The sequence below is a fragment of the Lissotriton helveticus genome, chromosome 11 (genome assembly GCF_964261635.1).
Source record: "Lissotriton helveticus chromosome 11, aLisHel1.1, whole genome shotgun sequence".
Taxonomy (NCBI): Eukaryota; Metazoa; Chordata; class Amphibia; order Caudata; family Salamandridae; genus Lissotriton; species Lissotriton helveticus.
In genome coordinates this window covers 1,080,821,437-1,080,842,543 of record NC_136072.1, presented here as the reverse complement: position 1 = coordinate 1,080,842,543, position 21,107 = coordinate 1,080,821,437, and the positions used below count along the sequence as shown (strand labels likewise).

Sequence of the window (21,107 nt, the reverse complement as noted above, 5' to 3'; positions counted from 1 at the left end):
TGGGACCCAAAATGTGGTTTTGGCTTGGGTCGCACTGTTGTTGCGTGCTTTTCGAATAGTAGAATTTTGGGCTTTTAAGACGGCGATTTCTGTAATCTAAGCTGAATGCTCTCCCACCCCCACCCTTCTTTTTTAATTTAATAAATATCTGTTTATTGAATTATTAAACTCAGTTACCCAGAAATAGGAAAAGCAAGCTGCATTGTGAATCATGCTGAAAGAGGCCATACATTAAGCAGTTATCACAGGCAGTCCAATCATACAAACCGTGGTTATACACTGCACCTGAGCACAACAAGAAACAATCATTTGAATCATTATGAAGGGAACACAGGAGAGGTATCATAGAAGGGAAAGAGGAGGGGCAGTACAAAAGGGGGGTGGTAATGGACGGAGCATCTGAACCAATCAAACACTCACACCCAGTCAAAAGATCTGGGTTTAATCCATCACTGTTCTTTAGCCCACTCTGCCACCCCAGTTCAGACATGGCTATATGCAAATCAGTCTGACCCTGTGCCTCATGGGAACAGTCCAGCCCGAACTGCCAAGCCATGCCTTCCCTGGACCGGAAACAAGCTTCCGAGGACCGGTTTCTGGCATTACAGCCGTCTTCAGCCCGGCTTGCTTGAATCCAGTGGCAAAGTGAGCAAGGGACTCACGTCTGAGCATATCCCTCCACTCTCGGGGTGACAAATGCAAAAATAAAAGTTGATGGACAGAATGCAGAACAATGTCATACATTCACCCCAGTAATTGTCCCGGAATATGTCTGCAAGACGTTCCATGGAAAGTATTCTCCACAGTCTGGCATGCCACAGTGATATTGCCGGAGTTTCCTCCTTCTTCCATGATGCCGCTATTGTAAGCTTGGCCGCCCCCAGACATGTCCATATAATCGCCTTGTCAGCTTTGGTTTGGTGGTCTAAAGTTGGATCACTAATCCCAAGTAGAGCAAAGTCTATGGAGGTCGGGAGTGGGTAGCCCAACATGTCCTTGATATGTGATAGGATCTCGTCCCAGAATGGCCGGATCTTTGGGCAGTCCCACCTTATATGCCTGAAGTCCCCCTGAAGCCCACATCCCCGCCAGCAGAGATCTGAAGTGCCAGGGAAAATTTGTCGGAGCTTTGTGGGATAGAGGTACCAGACATGTAGTGTTTTGTAGTGAGCTTCTCGAAGAGCCAAGGATTTGTTATGTTTTGGACTATCCCTCCAGATGTGAGCCCATTCCGTCTCGGAGATATCCCTATCTAAAACTTGCTCCCAATAAGTCATATATCGCGCCCGCGGAGCATGCAATGTGTGTAGCAGCATGCCATAGAGAGCCGAAATAGTGCCTTTCATGGAACCCGCCTCTCAGATGTGAGGTGTTGTGACCCAATGTTTAAGCTGGAGATAGGGGTAGTGTTCATTCTGTAGAATCGCAAATTCCTTTTTACATCTATCAAATGTCAGGCCCTCACCATTCTGGAACATGTCAGATAGTTTAAGGCAACCCCCTTCTTTCCAACAATCAAAGGCCCCCTCCTGTAGAGCTGGAGGAAATGCCTGATTAAAATGAATGGGTTTGTGAGGGGGAAGGGAAAGAGGTCCAGCCCTCCCTGCGTGTAATTATGTCCCAGACAGTCAGGGTCGTGCGGGTGGGTGGGCTAAGTATGCCCACACGATGGACCCTGTCCAGTTTGGCTTTGAGTTGTTGAGGGGCGAGAAGTTCGGCGAAGAGGCCTATTACAAATGCCTCCAGATCAGGCCCCTCCTCCCCTTCCTCCAGGTTTCGGATCCGAATATTCTCCCTCCCGGTTCTGTTCTCCAAGTCTTCCGCTTTAAGCATAACTTGGTGAAGCTGGGCTTGAAGGATCTGTTGTTTGTATTGCATTTTGGCATGAGCTGCCGCAAATCTTGCGTTTGCCCCTCCTCCTCCAGAATTCAGGTCTGCATCCACATCTTGCCGGAGAGCGGTGAGGTTTCCGGTAAGATTAGCTTTTAGTTGGTCCTGTTTGAACTTTAGGCATAACTCAACCTTGAAATCGCGGAGGGTAGCGACCAAGCCGTCTCGTGTAAGCGGCATCTCTGGCAGGTGAGTGGCGTCCACTAGGGTGGGGGTCTTCTCAGAGGCCTTAAAGTACCGGGAGACTTTATTGGTGTTTTTCTTGGAAGGCATAGGTTCCCCTCCTCAAATGTGTGCGTCGCAGTGATTTGCACAGCCTGGCAGGGGACTAAATATCGTGGGTCAGTGTCTCAAGGAGTGCTCTTCATGCCCAGGTAATTCAGACTCCGTCGGCTGCACTGAACTAGTCCCACAGGGCGAGAAGCGCTGCTGAGCCACCCACGTGGTTTTAAAGTCCTGCTGGTGCCCCCGCTGAAGTTGGGTATATGCCGGTCTGCTTCCCTACTAAATCCAAGGTCGACCTCCCTCCGAATTGCGGTCGCCTCACCCTCTCTCCACGACACACCGGCTGCAGCACAATCAAGGCCTCGCTTTCGCCGCCGCCACCATCTGCCCCAAAATCGCCACTGTCTTAAGGTCAGGTAGGCTCCTCCTGAGCCTTCACCTCGCAGAATTAAACTATGTACCGGGCTGTACCTGGAATAAGGTGGGGGGACCCAACCACACTACATCACCAGGCCTTGGGGTGCCCCCCGCTGCCGTTCCGCTCTGACTGAGCTGCTGCAGCGCTTTGCCAGGAAGATGGCGCCATTGCGGGAGCGCCTGTTCTTCTTCCCGCCAGCGGCGCCAATCCCATTTCCAGCACGTCGTCCCCACAGCGACCAGGCAGGAGGTGTCCCCCCCCCCCCCCCCCCCCCCCTCGAGGTCAGAGGAGGCCCCCACTGTCCACACCGGCGCTCAGGATCGTTCACGGGACTGCCGGCTCAGGCACCCACAAAATACCGGTGCCAGAAACCCTGCTAGACTTTCTCTTCACCGGTCCCCCAACGCAGCAAACATTGCCCACCGTCTAGGCAGCTCCCAGGAAGAAGCGGATACTGGGGAGATGAGTATCTCCCTCCCTAGACTCCAAGAAAGCCCATCACGCGATCAGTGGGGTCCTGAGCTGAGCAAGTTCACGACTGCTCTGCCATCTTACTTGGCCACGCCCCACATTCCCTTGGTTTTTAATTGATTTTGGTGGATAACTGATATTTATCATTAACTACTTGGTGACTGCTGTTACCACAGGTCATATTTTTTTGGGTGGTTTCTTGAGGTGCCGCAGTATCGTTCAAGATGTTTAGCATAATGGACTTTTGTTTCACCATCAAAGTAATGTTGGCTCAGTGCATGCTGCTCAGTTGATAAAATAACCTTGATACCTCATCATCTGGATTAGCTATTAAATCTTATTTGATTCAATGGTTTGTTATATTTGTTTAACGAAAACTTATATAGTTCTATATTACCATTAGTCAGGCCTTGCAGTGTAGTAAGGATTGAAAAAGTTTACTCTTTGACATCTTTTGAGCGGCTATTGTTAGCTAATTTTGTCTGATGTTATGTTTCCTTTCATTTTCTTTCTTAGAGATGCAACATCTCGTCGGGCCCTTCGTGCCGCCATCCAGCAGCTTGTGGAGTCACAGCCTGAAGTTGCAGCCAAGAACCTGCTGCAGTCCCTGCAGTCCACAGGGCTAAGTGGCAAGAATGGTGCTCCCAGGTGAGACCAATACACTTCTATAAAGTAAACCTCTGAATAGCACTCAGGAGTTAGTTACATAACTGTTAAACATTGTAAGAAATTAGGTGAAAATGATTAAGGGCATCTTAGTTTAGGGTCACAGCAGAGCAGGAGGTAAGCACACACAAGAAGTCTTGGCCTCTCTTATCTGTCAAATGAGTCATCCAGTGAATGATGTCAAAACACAACTTCAAAACATCACCCAGGCATCCTCTAAAAGTGACTTTTCGAATCCTGATTCTTAATGAAGTGGAATTACTAATAGAGCTCGTTTTGTACCTTTTCCTCAAAGGCCCTTTTAAAACTATTTACTGAAATACAATTGTTTCCTAAAATTATGCCAGAGCATTGCATGTTCCGTGTATACAATGGTTCTGTCGGGTATGTAAACTGATCACTTCAAAATATGCATGAATTATTCAACATATACATTTAGCCATAGTTATATCAATTAGCATGTCCCTTAGAACAAATCATTGAATGTAAATCCACACAAAAACAACAAAGATCAAAGAACAAATCAAAAAACAGGGTACATGTGGGTTTTAATCACTAAATTGTTTTTTCATTCATAGAAACCCTGTGATAATGCATCAGTAATAAATCAGTAATCCGAGTACTTTATAATGAACGGTGCATCAAGTACAGTGGGTGCAATGTGACATATTGTGCACAAGTGACATAAAAATGGTGATTTATATACAAGTGAGTGAGGGAGGGAAGGGGGGGAAAGAAAGTTTCTGTAAGGCCAGTTTTAGTATTCAGTAACTGTTCAGTCCAGTGTGCCACATCAATTGGCTTATGTTAACTGGATTTTCATAACAGGTCCAATGGTATTGTATCGTCGACGTTTCAACCCTCTGGACGCCTTATTTGTGGGTCTAAAGCGGGTCGTCTTCAGGACGGGGGGAAGGGGACATTGATACGGCGCCTAGTGGCCCTTTGTTCGTTGGACCCGGGCGGGGTAATTGAGAACCATCACTCGTAGTGTTTTCAAATATTTGGCAGATGAATCCCTCCAGCGGAATTCATATGGTGTGTGTTCACTCTCCAGAACAACCGAGGCTTATTTCTTTAGAAGCTTCTCGTTGTTTATATTAGCAGCCGCAATTTTGCGATCTGATCAAACAGTCTGGTTATCTGAGAAGGGACTCAATCGCGATCTCAATCGCGATCTGAGTCGAGCGGTGCACCCTCGGCAGGGATCGATCAGATTGAGTCCCAGGTCCAACGAACAAAGGGCCACTAGGCACCGTATCACTAGCCCCTTCCCCCCGTCCTAAAGAAGACCCGCTTTAGACCCACAAATACTTGTATATAAATCACCATTTTTATGTCACTTGTGCACAATATGTCACATTGCACCCACTGTACTTGATGCGCCGTTCATTATAAAGTACTCTGATTACTGATTTATTACTGATGCATTATCACAGGGTTTCTATGAATGAAAAAACAATTCAGTGATTTAAACCCACATGTACCCTGTTTTTCGTTTTTTTGATTTGTTCTTTGATCTTTGTTGTTTTTGTGTGGATATACATTCAATGATTTGTTCTAAGGGACATGCTAATTGATATAACCATGGCTAAATGTATATGTTGAATAATTCATGCATATTTTGAAGTGATCAGGTTACATACCCGACAGAACCATTGTATACACGAAACTGTATTGCCCAGGGTCTGAGGGATACTGGGTTACCCCATAATAACTTTATTTACAAAGCATTGCATGTTGGCTGTAAGTTTGGTCTATAATATTTGTTATCATAGGCAAGTATGCTTCCCTATTTGCCTGTTGTGGAATAAATGGTCTAGGCAGTAACACTGACCCCTATTTGTGATGAAAAATAAAAAGGCCTGCTCTGTACTCTGGTTATTGAATTGAGTGAAGGGCATATGTTAAATGTGATGGCCTTCACAACAGTTATTTTCTTGATCTCTTGGAAAGAATAATTTCAGGTGGTCTGGTAGCTGGGTTGGTTGCTATAATGTTTGTCCATTGCAACAGGTTTGCCATGATAGTATATAAATAGCTCTCTGTTTCCATCTTGCAGTAAGAGCAGCGGGTCAGCTGCTGCATTGGCCTTCTCCTGGACTGGCCTCCTCATGCCGACTGTCTTCCAAACACCTGACAAACGACAAGGCGAATTATGGCAAAAACTTGTAAGTTTCTTGAATTGTCAGATGTAGTTGGTGGAAGAGATGTTGCACGGGTGGCGTTCTGCTGCTTGTGTGTAATTGAATGCTAACGTGTTGTATGGATCCTCAAAAGTTTGTTTTCTCTGTCTTAGGTTGAAGTTCAATGCCTCTTGTTAATGGAAGTGCTGGGAGGATCACACCAGCATGCTGTGCAAGGAGTTGTCAAGAAATTAAACCATCTTTGGAAAGAGGTTACTTTTCATTGTCTGCTTCTACAAGCACTCTGATCTACTCTTTTGTGTTCTATGCATTGTCCTTGCTTTAATTGGGTGTCCTATTTTTATTTAGAATCCTGGATTGGTGGATCAGTACCTGGCCACTACCCTTGGTCTGGAGCCCAACCAGAACTACACAGGGATGCTGGGACTCCTGGTGCAGTTCTGCATGACTCAGAAAGAAATGGAAGTAGTTAACAAACACAAGGCAAGTGCCATATGCAGTGCTGTGCTACAGTGTTATTTTTCTTTAGGGCCCACTTTGAGACAGATGATGTGACAGGACCATTCTGTAAAGTCGTCCCCAGGTGAATTTTGACAGATGCCTATTTTCTAGGCTTGTGGATTCACAGCGGAGCGCTTCTACCTTGACTTTAATATGAGAGTTTCTACTAGAAATTCTGGGTGTGTGATCCAGAATATTGTACCTCAAATTAAAATTGTAACATAAAAAATGCGATGTAAACATAATGGAAGTGCAGTGAGTGCCTTTAAGCACGAAGTGACCTAGTTAGTCAAGAACTCTGATGCATGGAAAATGAAGGCTGTAGAAACATTTGGATGACGTGGTACTTAAGGGTCTCTGTGATGGTGTTGATATGCAGGGTCTTAGATCAAGGTGTTGGGTATTCTCATAAAGTAGTGCTAGAGCTGCAAATGATTGAACCAGGGACATGGCTTGTGGGAGCTGAGTTGCTGAGAAGATGGACTCGTTTGGTGGGTGGGAGGATGTCTCTAAGGAAGCTGGTTTAAGTTTGATGAAAAATGTAGAGATTGATATAAATTTGATTGAGAACATGAAGTTGATGCTCATTTGCAATATGATCCATCCCGCTTGGTGCCACTTGTTGATTCTGTGGATGCTTCATTTCATGAGGAACAAAGTTGAGGAAGTTGTCAAGTGGCTGGAATGAGTAAATGTGGAGCACTTAGGATGCAATATAGTGATTGTGCCGTTTGTTGATGATTGAGAGTTTATGTGAAAACCTGGTTTGGTCTTTCCTGCAGGGTGCCCTGTTGGATTTCTACATGAAAATGATTATGATGAGTAAGCTAAAGCCGCAGAAGCATCTTCTGGTAAGAGTACTCGTTTGGTCTTTAAACTGTCTTTGTTGTAGCACTAAGATGATGACTGTCTTGTACTAATGTCAACATGTTGACCCCTTTGCAGGTTAAGCTAATATGCTTGTTTGTATGCTTGTGCAGGCCTCTCGTACAGTAGAGTTAAATGATGACAGGGAAGATCCTGACACACTTTTAGTTTATTCTTCCAGCACGTTGTCATTTAAGAGCCCGAGTTATGGCAACATTATGACCCTGTCGTGTTGTGTTGATGTACAGGAAAAATAAATAGGGTTGGACAGGTGGGGCCCTAACATGCACACACCTATTCAAGAAACGAGACAAAACAAGAGTACAAAGCACAAGCTCTTCTAATGGTTTTCGTGTTAATGAGCCTGACAAAACACAGTTTTCCATGTTTCACAGATCAAGATAGATTACCACTTTGGCTGTTTAGTCTGAAAATGTGCCCAACTATTAGATTACTATAGGCTTTGGATCTCCAAGACCATGTTGGCTTCTTCTGGAGACTATTAGTAGTAACCTATTGGTTACTATTGCGCTGACACGACTGGCTGATCTTGAGTGGACTCCGGTTATGTATTACTTTATGAATAGAGAATGAGTGCATCGGTGTTTTACCTCACTCTACCAGAAGTGTTTCTGGTTAAGTGAGCTGAAATAGGTGCCAATTGCTTGTCTCTCTCTGGCTCTGTGTTTTGTGGTTTGACCCAGTTTTCTTCAGGTGACTGGTTGTCTCTTCTAGGATAACTGCTCTCCATTGATCCGGCATCTCTCTCACGCTGAATTTAAAGAGCTAGTTCTGCCGGCCCTTCAGAAATCACTTCTCCGAAGCCCAGAAAATGTAATTGAAAGTAAGTGACTGCATGGGAGTAACCTTATGGGGTTTATTGAATGGGTGGGGAACTGCAAAAGGAGATAATTGTTGGTAGAAAAGTTGTGAAGTGCTTTCTGGTGTTCGTGTATTGTACAGTCTGTAAGGGAGTTTAAAGTGTGGTGTGTGGCATTGGTATTTCAGATCAGTCAATATGATAAACTATTCAACGGGGCAGTCAGAGGAAGCTTCCTTAACCAAAATGAAAGACCAGTCCTTTAAATCCTGCTGCAGGGTGTTGGCCAGTTACCATCATCTTATCATCTCTATTAAAGACCTTTGCACTCTAGTAGAAAAACTGCTGTTTTTGATGTTTGAATAACACCTAGGTTACAAGAATAACAATAGAAAACGCCATATCCACTTTAGAGTTCCAAACTTATTCAACTGTTAACCCATCTTTAAACAGATTGTTGAAATAATTTGACTTTTATGGTAGCTCTTCATTCCCCAGTTATTTTTTTTTTTTTTTTTTTAAAAACCTTTATTGTACAGAAGGCGCTCACAGATACGGGCCTACAACCCACCGGGCCGGCCACCACAATAAAGAGACATACGAGGCGATACAGGAGAGACAACAGGATTTCTAAATAGCTCATATGAAAGGCAAAGGTAACAAGTCTTCGAGCCGCCATCACGGACAGGATGAGAGTAGGTTAATTTTATAATAGAAAAAGGGTGTCGCAGGATAATGACAATCTGTAAAGTCCAGAGGGCCGTGGTGAGCCGTGAGCAAGCAGAAGTCTCGATTACAGGAAAAGACCAAAAGAACAGTCACATTTTGGCAAAGGCAGAACGTGAGTCCCACATCAATAATAATCACAATCGTTGCTCAACGCGCTCCCACCACTACCAGGGCACAGAATAAGACAACAGCGAAAAATAAGCTTTCAAAACTAAAAGCCCTCCGTTACAACAACCCAGGGGAGGAAAAGAAAAATGGGGGGGGAAAGGGAAAATAAGGGAAGAAGAGGACATAGGAAAAAAGGAGGGGGAAAGTGAAGGCGCAGCGTCAGTGCACGCCCCCCACGGCTAACAAAGCACCCAATACGAATTCGGCACATGGAACTAGTGGCAACAGGAGAAATGAATGCGTAGTAAACCGTGACAGCAGATATACCAAAAGGGCCATGTCAGCACAGACACCCCGGGGGGCGACGTGCCGCCACCGCGCCACGAAATAAGGGGATACATAAGAGCCATAGAACCAAAAAGAGGAACATGGGAAGATACCATAAAACAGACCCCCCCTCCACCCCGCACAGCCCACCCTGCACCAGGCTATGGCCTACCCCCCAGCAGCGTGCCTGTCGCCCTAATTAGAACCCGAAATATAGAAGAAATATAAGAAAGAAAGAAACACTGAGATAAAAAAGGGGGGGAAGGGAAAACAGGGAAAAACAGCGGGAGAGGAGCCACAGAATCAAAACCCCTTCAGCTCCCACCCCCCGCCCGAAAATACTCAGAGCCCACGGGAAGAAAGTAAACACACGGATAAGTTCCAGGAACGTAAAGAAGTATCAAACATGATCATACAATTATAAACGGATCACCCAACCATACCACAAAATAACAGTCCACCGAGGCAAGATCAGCTCAACCCTGTCCTCGTTTTTCGCAAACTGTAATCGTCCAACGCACCAGGAACCAGAGCACATGGAACCGGAGGTGAATAACAGGGAGTCGAATCAAAATTACAATCAAGTCATAGCGATCGCGACCCGGATGATCCAGAAAGTACAATAACCACCTCAGGCAAAGCAGGCACAGTTCCGATGAGAATACGGAGAAAGCCGGTCCAGCGGCGCAGTCACAGGATCTTCGTTCGGCCATGTGAGGCAAAAGAGGAAAAGGAGACCCATCGAGGTCGATCCAGACGGGATCCGGCTGGCGGACCTCCTGAGCAGAAGGAGGCACAGGATGAAAAAGCGCAGCGGACTTCCGTATATCCACACCAACAGCAGCCTCCAGGTCCACGACCCCCAGGAAAGTTCTAGCAGCACACAACAGAGATGATGCCGCACAAACCGGGGGGAGTCCGGCAGGCCCAGCCAAGGGACCTCTCTCCAGGATAGAGATAGGTGCGGTCATGGGCGCCCCCCAGGAGCGCAGGGCGGCGAGGATGTCGCCAAGCGTAGGCTCACCTTTATGGTATTCAGCAAACGTGCCGTGCGGCGGACCCGCATCGCCAGTCCCAGCAAGGCCGAGATTCATGGGGCCGGCCGCCGTCTTAGAAGCCCGGCGGGGCCGCTGCGGACACTGACCCCCGCCCGGAGAACAGCGGGGCAAAACAGGATACCGGCAACCACCAGCGGAGGTGCCTCCAGGGCAGGAAGGGGGGTCACCAGAAGAAGGCGATGCGCCAGCTCCCCATACGCCGCCGGCAACGTTCTCCGAGTCCGGGCGGAGGAACTCAAAATGGCCGGGCCGGAGAACAAAGGGGAGACGAGCCAGATGTACGGTTAACCCCGTCCATGGAAGCCAGCGCCCCAACACCAGGCCGCAGGACCACCGGTTCAGGGCCGGGAGGCCGCAATCGGTCTATTAGCACATCGGCCCTCCGACCGACTCCACACCACCACCAAGGGCCGGCCACCGCGCCCCGTCCAGCCCGGGCGCCGCCAAGGAGTGCCAGGCCCGGCCGCTCCGGAGGCCCCGAAGCAGACAGGGGCGTAACTCAGGATCCGTGACACCCAGGAACCACCGAAGCAAACGGTAAGTGTCTGTGAGTTATCGTCGTTCCACTGCACATCGTAGAATACTTCCCGGGGCAGGAGAAAGTACAGGATAGTTGTTGCAGACAGGAGAGTGAACGGAGCCGAGCTAAAACGCGGCCATCTCGGACGCGAGCTTGGCTCCTCCCCCAGTTATTTTTTTGAAGCAGTTCTATTGGTTTCCAGGAGCTTTTCCACAGTGACCTTGATTTTGCATTTTATATGCATATTTAAGTTTTGCAACCTTTTGCTGACTAGTTCTGACTTAATTCTAATGATTTCAATGTATTCCAATTGTTCCTATGATAAACGAGCTATGCTTTCTGCAAAGCAAAGGTCCTTCTTTTCAATGTTTTCTTCATTTCATCAAAGTCTTTTAACATGCTAAATCTTGTACCCCTGGGTGGAGTGCCATCTTAATTAGAGGTCTCATGTGGAATACAGGAAATTAAAAAAGTCCCCTTCCGGACTTTATGCATCACACTAAATGTTGAAACTTAAATAGTGGTTCTATGGGCTTCCCTAACCCACCTACTGTATAAATACTGTCAGGGTAGCTAATCATAATTTGGTTTTAGCCCTATTAGCTTTTTTGTTTGTTTTTCTAGAGTGGCTGGCACTTGATGGGCGTGCGAGTTCTGCTCCCCAAAAAATCTCCCTGGGAAAAACTGTAACTTTTGTGCAATGGATCAGTCCTATCACATTATTCATATAATTGGTCTAATTGCACTTTGAGAAGTCCTTCTCCATTGATTCCTTACCTTAGAATATCCCCGGGCGTCAGACTGGATCCGGAAAGTTTTCATCAGCAGTATCCCTGCGTGTCGGTAGGTGTCGTCTGCGGCTCCACGTCCGTCATCGGCGGCGTGATCGCCGGAATGACGTTGTCGGAGTACTTGGACGCGGCCCTCGTGCACTGACGTCAGTTCTTCTTTTTTCCGCGTTGGCAAGCGCAGATCCGGTAAGACTTTTTGTTCTTTTGACTATCTTTTTCGAGTCGACTTTGACTCCTGGTGCAGGTAGGGATGGCCGGTTTCAAGCCGTGTGACGCCTGTCACCGACTGATGTCGGTTACCGACCCCCACCGCCAGTGCCTCTACTGTTAAGGGGCCGACCACGACGACAAGTCGTGCCCGACTGCCGGGCTTGGACTTCGAAAGTTAGGGAGAAGCGCTCCCGTAAGCTTCTCGTGCTCCGGCAGTCAGCTCCGTGCCGCTCGAGGTCTCGATCGAGGAGGAAGTCGAGGGACAGGTTGCGGAGCCGCAGCCATCACCGCTCGTCGGGCTCCAAGTCCTCGCACTCAGGTAAGTCGAGGCATGGAAAGAAAAAGTCGAAGTAGCGACATCGCTCTTCTGACTCCCCTAGCTGGTTTCTCGACACGGCCGAGTATTCAGGTGGCACCACCCGCGCGGCTCCGCTGGAGCCGCAGGAGTCGCGTCCAGGTCCACACCGTCCGGTCCCTGGGCTTAATGCGACTCTGGCGAGATTTCTTCGTGGTCGTGAGGACTCTCTTTCTGCCGTCGAGGCCTGCCGGTGCACCTTGGGCCCCGCGGTGCGACTGGGGGTCCTAGCGTGCTGGCGGCTTCGGCCCCGGCATTGTCTGCGACTTCGGGTACCGGCGCCGCAGGACCCCACGGGAATCCAGGCCTGGATCCTGGTTGACGCCAGTCGACCTCACAAATCCTCCGCTGGCACAGACCCGTACGGTGCCTAATCCCGGCCCCATCTTGGGACGCCACCGTCCCTGGTTTCAGCCCCGCTCCTGGTCCGACGTCGGAATGTCACCGCTCCGCGCCGTCTCCGGCGTCGATGGGTGAGCCCTTTACCTATGACCCGGCTCCGTCCTTTATGCCTGTTTATCAGGACATGGATGAAGGGGAGGACTGGGAGGGGTCTGAGGACCCTCTGGCACAGCAGTGCCAGTTACGTCAGGACTGAGCAGATGAGCTGGGGTATGCCAGTTGTCTTGACACAATGCCTGACACTGGTTTTCTCTCTCCTCCTTTGGTGGCTACAGAGGAGGGGGCTACCTATGCTGTGGTGTTGCACAGGGCAACCAAGGCCTTGGCACTTGAGCTCACTGCAGCGGCCGTGAGGACTGACCTCCTCACTGAGGTGCTTCAACCGCCAGTAAGCTCTTCGGAGCCTATGCTGCCGTTCAACGAGGCCCTCACTGACGTTTTGATGGGCACTTGGTCCATTTATTTACTTTATTTACTTAGATAGGAAGTTGGTACCCCGGTCTTACACCACTTTGCTGGGGAACCCTATTCGGGAGAGAATCCCCATTAAAGCATGATCCACCATGGGGGCTGTTACAGTCCAGAGAGAGATGGCTTCTGGGTACTGGGTGGCATGGTCCACCATGACGAGGATGAACCTGTTGGCCTTGGCTGTCTGGGGAGCCAGAGGCCCCACAATCTCAATGCCCACCCTCTCAAAGGAGGTGCAAACTACAAGGAAAGGTTGGAGAGGAGCCATGCACTTCCGCCCACTCTAACCACTTGCCTGGCAAGACCTAAAATGCGTGTCCGAGCTCTTACGCATTTGGGGTCAGTAAAAGTGGATGACACGCCTTTCAAAGGTCTTGTCTTGCCCCAAATGCCCTGTCAAAGGCACATCATGAGCCAGCCTCAGTAGGAAGGCTCTGAAGCGCTGGGGTACCACCAGCACACGGGCTGACCCAGGTTCAGCAACCTTAGGCTCACTATACAGCAGACCATTCTCGCAGTAAATCCAATGCGATCCAGACGGATCACCTGCTGCCTGGTTTGCAGTCTGCTGCCTCAAACCACCATGAGAAGGGCATCTCTGCGGCTCCTGGCAGAATTCCTCCCTGTAGGGGCCCCCGTCATGCTGCCAATGGGTCTGTTCAGGCAGATCCCCCAGTTCGTCACTTGCTCCCCTGTAGACTCCGGGGCATCCCCCTCAATGTTTGCTTCCTCCTGGACCGTGGGAATTTCGGGGGCCAGTTTCCTGCGCCACCTGCCTCTTCTCTTCCTTGGCAGTTCGGGCTGGACTGTTCCCATGGGGCACAGGGTCAAGACTCATTTGCATATAGCTGGGTTCAAAATGGAATGGCATGGTGAGTAAAAAAACGATTCTGTCCATCAACTTGTTTTTGCATTCTTCTCTTCCTGGCAGGCACCTGGGCCACTGTTTCAGGCTCCAGGTCCTCTTGATTGCACTTACCGGCTGCCATAGACCGAGTGGTCACACATGCCCAAAATGAGACTTACACTCCACCTTTTCCCAAGGGGAACTCTCCAAATCGTTGCCTAGCATACAGTCAACAGGCATGGCTAGCCTCACAGCTATTTTCAAGGTACCCGAGAACCCCCCCCGCCTCCCGCCCCCCCTCCTCCACACACACACACACTCTCAAAGGGAACCTGGACCTCTTCGCAGAGGCACACCCGTCTTGTCGACTGCAACTACAGGGTAGAATGTGTTGGGGACCACCTGCTCCTCAGACACTATCCAACAACTGACAGCTGTCGCACTAGCTTCAGTTTCTCTCAGAGCTTCCACACTATGGCCATTGATGGTCACCCACTGCCTGTATTTTTTAGTGTTATCAGGCAGATGAGCTCTTGGAACCATCTCACTGTCTCCTAAAGAGACCAGGGTCATTTCTGCATACTCCCTTCCCCTCCCCCCCCTTCCTGGGAACCTGACTCCCTCCCTCCCCCTTCCCCCCAGGCCACTATAGCCTACTCACGAGCACCTGTGGGTGCAGTAATGTCTGTCTTCGGTCACCTAGGGTGCCCTATGAAGTGGACCACCTGACCATAAGCATAACATGCCCTGGGGCCCTTCTGGACAGGTTTGCCTGATGGGACCCTTGGCTTCTTCACACTGGGGGGCTGGGAACCTTTCTCTTGGTTCTCTTGGGAATTTCTTTGGGGGCCCTTTTTTCGAATTTCTTCTGTTTACTCTTCCCCCCCCCACCCCCCCTCCCCTCCACTGTTCTGCTGGGGCACCTGCCCACCTTTTGCAGAGTCTCCTACATGACCTTTGTGGACCCTGGTACTGCATTGGGCGCCCCTGCCGCAATCATTCATTTTTTGGCTAGAATGTACACTAAGCTATCGGCTCTGATACGTTTTGGTCAAGCGGGGGAATGCACCAATAATATCGATGTTAAGTCTGGTACTCGGCGAGGCTGTGTCCTTGCCCCTCTCCTTTTCTCCCTTTTTATCAATGCTATTGACACTGACTTGAAATTGGTTAATTCTGATGCACCACAAGCTGCGGGCCAAGCAATTCCTGTGCTGCTCTATGCAGACGATACGGTCCTTTTATCAAGTACACCTTTAGGCTTACAGAGACTAATGGATAGATTTTCAGATTTCATTAGGGGCAGGAAATTGAAGATCAATAATTCCAAAACGTTTATTATGTCCTGTGGAAATAAAGTAAGGAAATTAAGATCTTTCCAGATCGAAGAGCAAATAATTCAGGTAGTTGATAAATTCTGCTACCTGGGCATTACCTTTAGCAGTAGTGGCATGTGGACAGAGGAGATTTTTAACGTTAAAGCTAAGATGGGCAAAAGTGCCTTTGGCATTTTTAAATTTGCTTCCAAACTGGGTAGTAGACGTGTATATGACATGTTGCATATATATCGTCATAGATGTGTCTCAGTAGCTCTTTATGGTTCTGGAGTTTGGGGCCACTGTCCTCATGGGGATCTGCAAGTAGAGGAAAATAAATTAAAAAAAAAACTCCTCTGCCTCCCAACATCTGCCTCTACTGGGCTGACACACCAGGAAGTAAGGTTGGAGTATTTAACAGACCTCATTGGACTAAGACCCCTGCTAGCCTGGCGATCGATATGGGCCAAGGAGGAAACAGGCTTCACCAGGAGAATCATTAATGATTGTCTCCGTTTGGACAAATGCTCCTTGATCCCCTGGCTTAATTACGTGGTAACATCTTTTAAAGATATATTTGACCTGAACGTTTTAGAAGATCCAGCCAGTGCCATTGATATTCCCAAGAAGGAGCTAAAACGTACATATCTGGGGAAAAAGCCAAACGGCGTAGTGACGCCTCAAGCCAGCTCTTAACCCATCAATTTTATTATAACAACTTGGTTAGTTCTGGCTTTCCAAAGTATTTAAAGGAGGTCACTTGGCCCTCTCATCGGTACGTCCTTACTAGGTTAAGATTAGGTATTGTACACGATCTGGTGGCCTTCCCCTGTATAAAAAAACATCCCTCTGTTTTCTGCCCATGTGATGGGAGCACGAAGCAAAGTACTGTGCACTTTCTGTTTATTTGCCCTCTGTACTTGTACCTTCGTATTGCTTATCTTAAACCACTTTTTTAAAAATACTCTGTGTCGTCTGTTAATTCTGCTATGAGGCTGCTATTTGCACTTGATGAATGTGTGTTTTTTTACAGCTGTATATATCTTGAAATCTGTGGCTGCTAGGAAAAGCATGGTCTTTTCTTTTAATTAACCGATGGTCATTGCCCATGATTGATGTCCCCCTATTTTATTGTCATGTTAAACCTGTTGTGTTTTTATGTGCTTTTATGATTGTTTTTAATGATCGAATAAAGCTTTCCAAACTGAAACTGACTCAGCAGTCTGCCTCCACATCAAGCTTCCTGGGGTCAGTCAGCTTACTGTCAATCAAATGCTGGCACAGCTCTGGAAAAGAACTACTAGACAGGTACTCCCATGCAACCAAATCATAGAGCCCCTGCAAGTCATTCACATGGCTACACTTCACCCAACTATCCAGTGCTCTGCAGAAATGGGACTCATACTCCACCCAAGTGCTTGACTCAAGATTCTTACAGTTCCTAAACTTCTTCCTGTATAGTTCTGGAGTCAAACCAAAACTCCTGATCAAGGCTTCCTTCATGTGGGCATAAGGCATTTGCTCCTCGCTCAGTAGGGCTAGCAAAGTTTCCCTCCCCTCCGTCATGAAGCGGCTACACAATTCTGCTCCCCAGTCTCTCTCAACGATTCTATTGGACCTCATTTCTACCTCATATACCTTAAACCACTGACCAATGTCCTCACTCGTTACAAAATCCTTAATCACTTCCTTGGGGATGTACACCTTCCCTTCTCTAGGCACTGGCAACATCCTGCCATTATTGGAACTGGACTCTGCACTTTTGGGCTTAATGTCCAGCTCCTTCAAACCTCTCATGTTTTTAGAGCATCCTCTTTTCTTCCATGACCAGTTTCTGCTTCTCTAACTCCAATTTCTTTCTCTCCGTTTCATACTCCTTCCCCAGCCTGAGCTGCGTAAGCTCCAACTCATGCACTCTGCTTCTCTCCCTGTCCTCCAACTCCTCTGGAGACAGGCCCTTTGAATAACACTGCTGTGGTCCCACCCCCGAGGGTAACTTCTCTCCAGGCAGACCCACTAGCCTATCATGCTGCCCATCTAAATTTTCATCCTCTACCATAGGCTCTTCGGTATGCTCACTGGCATTCCTCGATTCAAACCAGGCCCGCAGCATCTTTTGGTATTCCTCCTTTCTTGTGAGGCCGCTTACGAGATTTTCAATTTTTTGCGGACCGCTTTCAGTTGTGGCACAGTGTAGGTTTCAACCCTATCCTCTACGAATTCAATATCCGTAGATGCAAGTGATGCTGGTTTACGCATGGTGAAAATTGGCAGGTCTCGAGTTGCAAACAATTCCAAGGCAAAAGCTCCAGTAATTGTATGTGGTCACATGATGGTCTGCACTATAATAGTAGTGTACACCAATCACTGTATGTAAGACACAAATGCAAGTCCAGATCCTCACCGCTGACCACCAATGTTAGAAATGGGGGGGCTCTAGTTGGCAAGGGTTTACACCTTTGTCCAAGTAGGGACCCTTCTTCCTAGTCAGGGTAAGGGGGATACTTCTAAAAGAACCCCTGCTCACCCCCTTTCTAGCTTGGCACGACCAGACAATCTTATCTCAGAGGCAGTGTGTAAAGCATTTGTGAACACATACAGTAATACAGTGAAAACACTATGAATGGACACCCCACCAGTTTAGAAAAATAAGTAATCTTTATCTAAACCAAACAAGACCAAAACAACAAATATTCACAGTACAGTAATAAAAATATGACCTTCAAAAGGTAGAAACAGTTCTGTTCTAAGCAAATTGCAGGTGCGACACTTTCAACACAAATTACCTTGAATGCTTCAAAAGCAAGAACAGCGTAAAAAATGTCCTGCATTGCAGCAGAAGCCAAATTATATTTTTATTTAGTACTAACCCCAGGTTGTACAGAGCCATCCGTGTTGAACATGCCCTTATTGTCTGGTATTAGTAAGGCATTTGGAGTTGGTATATTTTGTGTGCAGTGCAAAAATTCTTGCTACTCTTAATACTTGATTAACATGTTGTAGAACATAATATAAACTAAATGTGCATTCTGTTGATCACACATATTTACTATTGATTGATTAGCATGTGTAATTTAAGAAGGGCAATAAAAAGAAGAGAAAATACATAATATCTGTGACACAACCTTGAGGCTAATCTGCCTCTGGCTTGTTCGTGTGTGCTTACCTTACTGTTTGTTTGACAGGACTAATCCTGTTTTCTAAAAATGTTTCAGAGATTCCATCATTTATTTACCCACCGCTCTGAAAGTCTACCGCTACTGTTTCTCCTGACTAGGTTGTGACTGTAGACCAGTTCATTATAAAAGAAAAATTAATTAATTTAGCTGCCAGTCAAAGCGATTCTCTAACTTGGGTATTTTTTGTTTTACATTTGCAAGCAATTCTTTTTACCCCATCTTTACAATGAGATGATGCTTCTGAAATGAACTCCAAGAAAACGTGAGGAAACAGGTGCCTGAACATGACTTGAAAATATTTGCTAGAGTGGATTTAAATTTAAGCCCTTGATAAAGTCCATCTTTCACAAGCATTAAAACCCAAATCCCTGAAGCCTTTTAATCTAACAGTGTACGCTATGAGAATTGTTCCCTGATGATTTGCCTGCTCGCAACATGGCAGCATAGTTCCAATACAACAGGCAGATGAGGTTGAAATGTAAGGCAACACAGGTTTAGTTCCCAGTGATCTCTGATGAAATGGGACCCTTAAGTGAGGCTGAACCCATAAGAACATTTGAGACATATGAAGGGTGCTTGACTGAATAGCGTCACAGTGGTCTATTTCCTCTATCGGCATATGGATCAGCTCTGCATAGAGGCGATGGTGAAACACCAATTTAGGGACGGAAAGAAGCAAATACATTTGAAAACAACATTTTTAGAATTAATCTGGGGTAAATTTTTCTGATGATTATCCTAACGGCACAGGAATATTCCCCAAAAACTTGTTGTGCTGCATGATGTCTTTGTTGGAGAATCAGTATTACAGGTAAGTACATTCTGCTAAATGTATTGTATATACGATGCTTCTTAGTCTGCAGTTGTTCTATGTTAAGTGTGAGCTGTGCCCCTTTCTGTTTCGGTATATGTCCTCTATGGAATTTATGAACTGCGTCGCTGAATTTTTGAGGTAGGAGGGAGAGACTAAAATGTTTGATAAATTTCTCTGGATTTTGATTCTGGTTTAGAGGTAGAATAAGCAAGTCAGTACAATGATAATGATGTGCCTTGGATGAAAAGCTAGAATAACTAGGCAGTGGTAATTTAGTGAAGGACTTCGCAAATAGCTGATCTTCACTACTGAATGTTCATAACGGTTGAAGCACTTGCCTTGTTCCTTATGCTGTCTGGTGCCTAAGGCCAGTTGGCGGTAAACTAGCATTTCGTAGTAGACTTCTAGCATGACATAGATTAGTTCTCCTGCCACAGTTGTTACCAGTCTTTGGTGCTTTAATATAGGTTGATGTCTGTCTTCTCATGGGCAGGTAGGTAAGCATGCAAGCTTGTATGTGAGGTATTTATTTGGTACATGTTACTCTTCATTAATCCCTTTTTGTTTTGCAGCGATCTCCTGCTTACTTGCTTCTGTTACTCTTGACCTGAGTCAGTATGCACTGGACATAGGGAGAGGTTTGGCCAGTAAGTACTTCCCACAAGCTAGTTATATTAATATCACATGGTGCTCCATAAAAAATAACAACTTATTAATATCCTCTTTAACTATCCGACTCTACAAGGTTTTTGATCACAAACCATGGGGCATATGGGAATGTCAGCACATAAAAGTGAATCTTAGTATTATACTCTTGCTAGAAGAAAGGCACACTAAAAAACAAACCGTTGTAATTTCTCACTTAAGTTGTTAAGTCTTGAAACCCATGTGCCAATTTGAAGCATTGAAATAGTGATTGTCAATAAGGTGCACAGCTGGCAATAAAACATCCGAGTAGTGTTGAGTGTATTGGGGTCTTGAATATAAATGGTCTCTTAAAGGCAAAGCTTCATTTCTTTACTATGAAGGCAGTATGTGACAGCTCTGAGTACGGATTTTTAATGCTTATGGGATGCATACACTTGTCATGGCTTACAGGTTTTAGCACACAAGAACATTTTTGTAAAGCTGGTTATTCATCTGGCTTTTGAACACATGGTTAGGTTGTGCAGGTTGCGTACATCACTGCTATAGTCCATATGTTGGATCTTAGCAGAAATTGCTGGGTCTTTGCCAAGAGGCAACGATCCTTGAAGTTGAACAGAGCAACACATGCCTATAGACGCAGACGTCTAGTTTCATAGTTTATTCAGTCTTCTGCATCTCAAATTAGTTTTACTACCACCTCCATGCAGTTTGTCTAGATTTTTGCCTACTCCAAATGGTATGCCAGTTTGCTCCCTGTAAAAATTCTCACAGATATGCCTAACTGTAATAATGCAGCACAGCATATCTTGAGAAATTAGCATTATGTTTCATTCCCATTTGCTCAAAAGGAGCTTGGTAAAACCTCCCGGTCTGCTTCATGCCTGACTTTCTGTTCGTTCACTAGGTCAGTTAAAATCCAACAATGCTCAACTTATGGACGAAGCTGTGGTGGCTTTACGGAATCTTGCTCGGCAGTGCAGTGACCCTCCTGCGGTTGAATCTCTGACTAGACACCTATTCGCTATTTTAAGCGGTGAGTCACAGCAGAAATCGCTACACAATGTTAGGCTTTGGAAAAATTACTTTGTGCCATTGATGGGGAGGGGGGAAGAATACGGACTTGAACAGCTGATGTTTCAAAGTAATAGTAAAGGAACTTAAGTATTAAGATGCTGGGGTCTATGATTGTTTGGGTATTTCCGCAGTGCAGATCTGATTTTAAAGCAACAGGGTGCTATACAGGCCTGTCATATTATATGGATGTATAATATATAACAATTTTTTTCTTTAAGTACTCAATCTTGCTACCTATCTCACTGAGTGGCCA

At 46.6% G+C, this 21,107-nt stretch overlaps 1 protein-coding gene across 2 annotated transcripts in view; it reads left to right on the top strand.

The window, feature by feature from the left end:
- Positions 1 to 21,107, top strand: part of GCN1 (GCN1 activator of EIF2AK4) — a 728,660-nt gene that overhangs the window by 84,314 nt on the left and 623,239 nt on the right. For both annotated transcript variants that reach the window (XM_078667658.1, XM_078667659.1), the window contains exons 4-11: positions 3,521 to 3,652; positions 5,733 to 5,841; positions 5,970 to 6,068; positions 6,166 to 6,300; positions 7,101 to 7,169; positions 7,921 to 8,029; positions 19,705 to 19,779; positions 20,685 to 20,813. In XM_078667658.1, the coding sequence (XP_078523784.1) occupies positions 3,521 to 3,652; positions 5,733 to 5,841; positions 5,970 to 6,068; positions 6,166 to 6,300; positions 7,101 to 7,169; positions 7,921 to 8,029; positions 19,705 to 19,779; positions 20,685 to 20,813 (857 nt within the window). The remainder of the gene's footprint in view (positions 1 to 3,520; positions 3,653 to 5,732; positions 5,842 to 5,969; positions 6,069 to 6,165; positions 6,301 to 7,100; positions 7,170 to 7,920; positions 8,030 to 19,704; positions 19,780 to 20,684; positions 20,814 to 21,107) is intronic.